This window comes from Besnoitia besnoiti, chromosome VI, assembly GCF_002563875.1.
Source record: "Besnoitia besnoiti strain Bb-Ger1 chromosome VI, whole genome shotgun sequence".
NCBI classification, from domain to species: Eukaryota; Apicomplexa; class Conoidasida; order Eucoccidiorida; family Sarcocystidae; genus Besnoitia; species Besnoitia besnoiti.
Window position 1 is genome coordinate 273,384 of NC_042361.1, and position 7,322 is coordinate 280,705.

The 7,322-nt window shown below is 59.9% G+C and overlaps 1 protein-coding gene across 1 annotated transcript; it reads left to right on the plus strand.

Annotated features, from left to right (window-relative positions):
* Window positions 1-6,676, plus strand: BESB_064760 (uncharacterized protein; the record flags this gene model as incomplete). The annotated part of the gene is made up of 6 exons (XM_029364871.1): window positions 1-762; window positions 1,488-1,575; window positions 2,258-2,502; window positions 2,914-4,995; window positions 5,374-5,886; window positions 6,476-6,676. 6 exons carry the CDS (start codon window positions 1-3, stop codon window positions 6,674-6,676), a joined length of 3,891 nt encoding a protein of 1,296 aa, XP_029218454.1.
* Between the last annotated feature and the right edge of the window lie 646 nt (window positions 6,677-7,322).

A 7,322-nucleotide genomic window follows, 5' to 3' on the forward strand; every position in this document is an offset into this window, starting at 1 on the left:
ATGAAGTCAACTGTGCTTCCCCAGAAAGCGTTTTCCTTAAAACACACATCGTGCATGTCTTCACTGGTTTCTGTTTCGCCTGCAGATGCGCTCACATCTTCTTTAAGCTCAAGAGGGAGGTCAACGCCGCTCGAACCGGTTTCAGTTCGTGTTCCACACGGCCGCAGACCGCGTCCATCTCTCCGACTTTCCCTTTTTTCGCTCGTTCTTCTTCTGTTGTGTATTCTTCTTTTTTTCCTTTCTTCTCGTCCCCTTCGCCTCTGGAAGGTTCACGGAGGCGAACGCTCTATACGCTCTTTCGCTCTCGAGAGGGAAGCTGTTCACGAAAAAGTCTCCTTTCAATCCGTAGCTCGTCTCTTCTCTGGTCGCATTCACGTGCCAGTCGCTGGGGAAGCCAGCGGCTGCCCATGGCATCTGTCTTCTTTTACGACGCCTCAAGAGTTGGGGGCGGATGCCTGCGCTTCGCTGCCTTGGCGGGGTTTACCCTCCCTCTCACGCGCCTTCTCGTTCTCCACGCCTTTCTTTCTCTTCGCTTCTGCAACGTCAGCTGCACCTGCGGGCGAGAGCGTGGGCTCGAGCACGGCCGGAGGAAAAAAGACAAAGAAGCCAGTTGAGAGACTGGCGGTGCCTGCGCCCACGGTCGAAGTGGCCAAGACAATTGCTTTCCCGGACCCTATATTCGGAAACGTGAGCTTTCAGTGCCCCCCTGACTACGACCTCGTCTTCAACCAGTGCCAGAAAAAAGTTCTCCGACAGCCAATGGTGAGTCGTCATCCACAGATCCGTGCATACGCTAAACACCTGCCGCCGACAACGCGGGCTACGTGCCACACTTGCTTTCTATGCCTCTTTGTGTAGTTTACGCATTAGCGTGTCGCGTATATGTAGACAAATCCATATTTGAGTTTATGGTGAGCTGCGTGCATTTGCACGTTGTCAACGAGAATATCTACTCAATCTCACCGGATGTAATGCATGGGCAGTGATTCTCCCGCCGCACATTCATTCGGACGAAACACCCTTCGATTTCATTGCAGGATCGAACTCCTGCAGCGAAAGTGAGATGCGTTTAGGCGTGAAATGAAGCGACCAGGCAAGCACATTCCTGGGAATGCGGGACTCGTGCTTTGAATCCCTGGAGTGTACCAAGTATAAAAGGATATTCACATACACGCACGTACTACATAACGACATGTTGAGACTGCAACAGAAGTGCCATACCTTTGTCCGTAGATGCATATATGAAAAGTACCTGTGTGCGTACACAAATATACAAATATCCCAGAACAGCCGCGAGTTCGCCTGGGTTCGGTTCACTTGTTACTCGACAAGCCTAGGTCTGTCTGCTCGACACGTGGCGATGTTGCGCGCCGCTCTTATGGCTGATGCCGATAAGGAGAGATTTCGTGTTATTCGGAATTCACCCCAGTTACAATTGTGGTCTCGGTTGGGGGAGGACAAACGCTTTCGCTGGGTGCTTCTCGCAGCCCTCCTGTCCTTACGGTTCCTACATGAATGAAGACGGAAGATGCATCTCGGTCGACAGCATTCCCGCCGAGAGGACCTGCCCGGCTGGTGAGCTTATTCGTCCCGCGGTCGGCGTCGTTTTCTCTAGACCGAAATGCTGCTGAAACGTCTCAAGGCACTACACAGGTATAAGCGTTCTAAAGTGCTTGAAGCGCACTGTGTATCTCGCGACGTTGGCGCCTTGAACGATCCTCTCACTCTCGACACGGGCATGCACGAGTATCCGTGTATCGGTCAGCCTGCCTGCATGACGTTGATGTCTCCCCCGTGTGCAACGGCGCACGCTTGCGGACACACCAGATTCCACGCAGGCACGCTCGACTGAAAAGTGCACAGCCGAGATACGCCTGAGTGCCCAACCGCAAGATCAAACTGAACTCTAACGCGCCCTCTTCCAGCGCCTCAGCGCCCACTGCACACCCTCAATGCACACAGATATTTGTATATCTTCGCTTGTCTGTACATTACACGTGATTGAGAAGGGTTACGGACTTCAGAGGCGAAAATGGAGTGCCTTGTAGCCACCGCTCGTCGCTCCCGCTCCACGAATATTCCTCAACAGAGGAGTTTCGAAGAAACGTATCGGGGAGTGCCTCTTTCTCGATCCCTGTGTCGCGTATGACTTTCCCGCGTCCCCCACCCTCCGTCCCCCCCACCCTCATGCAGACCAGTTGTTCTGCGTTTCATCTCCTTGGGCTGAGCTCTGTGTGGATTCTGCGGCGCCCGTCAGGATACCAGCCTTACGAAAAGGGCTGCCTGCGGCGGGACCTGCTCCAGGCCGTGCCCTTCTGTCCCACGCCGGGATTTCAGTTGTTTCAGCGGGGGCCGGAGTCGGACTGCGTCAAGCTCGTCGAGCAGCCTCCGCTCCTCACCTGCCGAGAAGGCCTTCTCGAGGAGGGCGGCCTCTGCGTCGTGCGAACTGCGGAGGAGCCGGTCGCCGTCTGCCCTGCGGGCTTTTCGCCGAGTGAAACGACGGTGAGCAGCGCTGCGAGGCGTTCACCGCCACCGTGCCGCGGCTGCGATATGTAAGAGAGATGAGAACGACCCGAGGCACTGGCAGTCCTTCGCAGCATCAACCGCCATGGGGTGTGTCGGGCGCTTCCACCGCAGTCCGTTCACTCAAATTACACCGCCCACGCTTTCCACGCACAATGCTGCCAGCGCCGATCACCGTGGCCAGCTCGCCCAGTCGCCGCTGACTGGAGAGCTGCCCTTGTGAGAGGCGGCAGCCATTCCAAGCCCTCGCTGCGTCGCCCCGAGTCTGTGTTCCCAGCGTGTTCGTTCGCCAAAGACTCGAGCGCCGTGGCTACCCGCAGCTTCCTTCTCAGCCGTCTATGGACTTTCTAAACGCCGTGGCGTGCGATGTCTGCTTTTCCGGGACCGCAGGCGCTCTGCGAGCGGCTCTCAGTCGTGGACCCCATTCCCTTCTGCGAGGAGGGCTGGGACTTGGCGGCTGAGCCCGAGAGCGGCCTCATGTCGTGCGTCGCGACGCGGAAACCGCCACCAGTCTCTGTGTGCCCAGACGAGAGCTTCGTTCTCGAGAAGGACGCCTGCGTGCGAGACACCGCCGCCGCGCCTGTCCCGCGCTGCGCGCCCGGGTTCGTCTACAACCGCTGGGACGGCATGTGCCGGCGCGTGATGGCGCACCAGGCTATTCCGGTCTGCCGCGAAGGATGGAAGTTCATCCGCGAAACCGGGAAGTGCACGCTCGAAGAAGAGCCGACTTACCTCTGTCCAGATGGCGACGCCGAGGCCGCAGGCGAGATCCGCGGCGTGCATTCTCCGCCAGCCAAAGGAGCGGGCGCGAGAGGCGCCCGAAGGTGGAGACTGGGCGGCGAGCGAGACAGCGAGGAGGAGGACGAAGAAGAGGTCTCTGCAGGTTCATCGCCTGCTGCGTCCTTCGGGAGCGCAGGGAAGTGGGACGCAGGGCTGCGAAGCATGCAGAAGACCGACGCTCTCCACGAGCGAAGATCCGCAGTGCGCGCGCGGGTTCTGGGCGACAATGAAGAGGCGCCTGAACAGGAGACTGTGATTTCGTCGGACTGCGCCACCGTCGAGGTGCGACCGCCTGAACTCGGCTGTGAAGTAGGCGAGTTGGTTTCCCTCCTCGACGCGAGGGTTCCCTCAGAAGACCTCGGCGTAGAATCTTCGGCGTCACGCGTTTCACCTGTGCAGGACAAGGCCTTCGGCTCATCGCCTTTCCTGTCCGGAGAAACCGGCGAAGGCTACTCCGGCGGGTTTCCCGCCTTCTCTCAAGAGGCAGACGCGCCGCCCTTTGTGTTCGCCTCGCTCCAAGAGGAGGGGGACAGCCACCGGCCGCAGGAGCAGCCCCCCTTGCACCAGAAGGAACTCTCCGTCGAGGAGTCATCTCTCGCGCCCTCCGCCGCAGCTTCGCCATTTGCGGCTTTGATCTCTGAAGGCGGAGGCGGCGCGAGCCACGCGCCGTCGCCCGGTCGCGTCAAGATGCTTCAGCTGCGTCGCTCGCCTCTGGGCGCCTCAGGCTCTCGAGTCGCGCCGCCGCACCTCGACGACCGCCGCGACGCCCAAGATGACAGGGACCGTGACAAAGGCGACAGGCGCGACGACCGAGACAAAAGTGACAGACCCGGAGCGCGAGACGCGGCGGAGAGCAAGCGAGCGGAGGAGGCCACTGAGAACGGCTTGGGCACGGACACGCAAAGAAGCGGGAAGACGCTAGACGACATCCCGAAGAGGGAGAATACAGTAACCGCGGCGGATGCTGGGCGGCGACGAGGCCGCCACCTCGCCAAATCCGCAACCCGAGGCGCGGGAAGCGCCGAAGGGGAGCGTGCACCAGCTGGCGACGCTGCCGGCTTGGGCCACTTCGCGCGACTGGAGCCCGACTCAGGGCGACGGCTCCAGGAGCAGGCGACGGCCTCGCGAACGAAAGAGGCGAAGGGACGAACGGCGCCCTCTCATCCGACTGACGCGCGCAGAGGGAAGCAGGAGCGCGCTCGCCGACAGGCGCTCACGGAACAGGGTCTTGAGGCTGCCGTGGAAGTCGCCGCTCGCCCTCCCGCGTCCCCCGCCTCATCGCGGCGGCTTGCGTCAGCGTCGATTGCATTAGTGCAGAACGTGTTTCCGCTCGCATCGCCGCAGACCGGGCGCTTCAAGGAAGGCGACTCTGTGAAGAGGCTTTTGGCGCCTTCGCTTCTATCGCGCGAAGAGAACGCGGAGAGCGGCCTGGTCTGTCGCCACCGCCTCGTCGTGGCGCCGAGGCGCATGCCGGCGGCGTGCCCCGGGCGCCACGCTCGCGACTTCTCGGGACTCGGCAAAAGCGGCGGAAAGGCCTTCGGCGGGAAACTTGAGGCCAGCAAAGCGTTCGCGGAGGGCGCAGAAGCTGCAGGCGGAGACGACTGCGTCGAAATCCACACGAAACAACCCGCGCTGAGATGTCCCTCGGGGAAGCTCATCAGCGAAGCATTCAGCACGCCCCGGTGCGACCAGGTAAGATCGAAAACATGCTTCAGCCTACGCGCTGGGTGCAAGAGGAAACCTACTGGTTTTCTGCTGGGGTAACGAGGAACGACCCGTTAACCTTTGACCTCAGGAGTCCTTTTCGTCCTTTCTCTATTGCTCGCCCACTTCATCTACAGCTGCATATGCATATCGCTTTGTCGTAAGCGCGGCTGTGACTGTTTGTGTTGGCGCCGGGCGCTGGGGCGTCTCCCGCGCCGTCTGCGGCCCCCGCAGCCCCCCTAGCGGTTCCCCCGCTCGCCTCGCTTCGTGGGCTTTTTGGTGGGCTGTCCTGTCTCCGGCGTGCCGTCCACGCACCTCCTTGGCCTCATGTGCGTGCGCGACTGGGTTTGGCGTGCTTCTTCGCAGCTTGAAGTGGCGCCTAGCAGCCTTCTCTGCCCCAACGACGGCTCGCCGCCGACCGCTGCGTCGCCAGCGACCGCGGTCGTTCCGCCTGCGGGCTCCGCTGCGGCGGCGGGGGAGGCGGCGCACTGCGTGAGGACGACGCTGTCGCCGCCGACGGCCCTCTGCGCGGAGGGCTTTGAGCGTCAGTCTGCCACGGGTCAGTGCGTGCGGGCAGTTCACGAGAGTCCCGGCTGGACGTGTCCCACGGGCTACCGGCTGCCTGAGAGCGAGCTGCCAGCGCAGAGCGCGAGGGAGATCGTCCCGCCGCACTTGGGCTCCAAGAAGGGGGGCGACAGTCCTTCGCCCTTGGGGCCGGTCGTGGGACCGCCGGTGCGTGCCGGATTCTGTGAGCGCCTCGAGTACGCGAACGTCCAGTTCGTCTGCCCCGTAGGCTTCGGCCGAGAAAAAGACAAAAAAACCAAGGAGTGGGTGTGCGTCGCCGACAAGGCTGTGCCTTCCACGCTTCTCTGCGACGCGGTGAGACCCGACGCCCCAGTAAAGCAGCAGCACCCGCGCGGCCCAACGCGCAGAACTGAGGGCGAAAGAAGGAATTCGATACACCTTGAGAACGAAAGACAAAACCGCGAGAGAAGCATACACAGACGAGCGAACCGCCGAAAAGACGCCCCGCGGGACGCGGAGGATGCAGCGTGACGTTTTCTCAGACACGCATATATACAGTGCAGTACACTGACCGGTAGAAATGCACTGCGTGCGGTTGAGGGCCTCAGAGTGCTTGGTGCGGCGAACGTGTCTTCCTTCTTAAGCGCATCGGGAAAGCGCCTGCGTCTCGTCGCACCGAGCCACATCTCTCGGTTCTCGAAGAATCTCAAACAGATTCACAAGCCTATTCCTGCCTGAACATATCCGCAGTTGACTGCACCTGCATCCCCAAATATATATATGTACATCTATCTGTATGAATGTATGTGTGTATGTATATACGTACACAGCGCCAGCAGCGTGATGGGTATGTAAACGTTTATGAGTGTATCTGCTGTTGTGTGTAGAGCCGCGGCCTGCTGCGTGTGTTTTTTGCCTCTGGATGATGCTTTTCTGTGCGTAGGGCTTCTTCTTGGAAGGTGACATGTGCGTGATGCACCTGCGGATGGCACCGTCGCTCGTTGACCGGGATGGGCGGCCCTTCCCCTGCGTGACTCGCCCAGATGGAACGAACTCCTGCGGCCACGCCGCGGATTGGCAGGGCGCCCTCGGCGACGACAGGGACGAGGCGACGCGAGGCGCGAGGAAGCCGGGAAAAATCTGAAAAAAAAGCGAATTTCCCAGAGACAAGAAAGCCTGAGCACCCCTGGCTGGGGGCATGCATGCACATACCATTTACATATATACAAATTGATATATATAAATACATTTGCAAACATATCCATATATTTGAATATGTATGGATAGTGTGTTTGTGTGTATATGTAAGTGTGGAAGTGGCGAGGCGCCCAGAGACGTATGAAGGGCAAGCGGAGGCGAACAACCGCGTGGAGGGCTGAGGGAACGAATAAGGCAGCCAGGAGGGCTGGGGGAACCCCGACGCAAGCGAAGGAACCCTGACCGAGGGCGAGCGCACACGAAATCCACCGGAGAGTTTTCCCGGCAAGAGATAGCATCAAAGGGCTTTTCGAAGAAGACGCATGAGGAGTCAGATGAGAGAGAAGAGATGCAAAACCCAAGAGAAGCTAAGGGGCGCCAAACTAGCTGACTCCACAGAAAGAGTGATAGATAGCGAACGCACAACGCGAGCTTTGACGCAGGCAGAAAGACGCAGGCAGAGAGTCGACTACCTGGTGAAAGCAGGAAGCAGCGACTGATGAGGCTGGCGTTACGCTGTCGCACGAAAACAAGCGGAAGAGAAGCAGCTAGGCAGGCCTCTCGCCCTACCGCTTGTGAAAGGAATTTTTCGA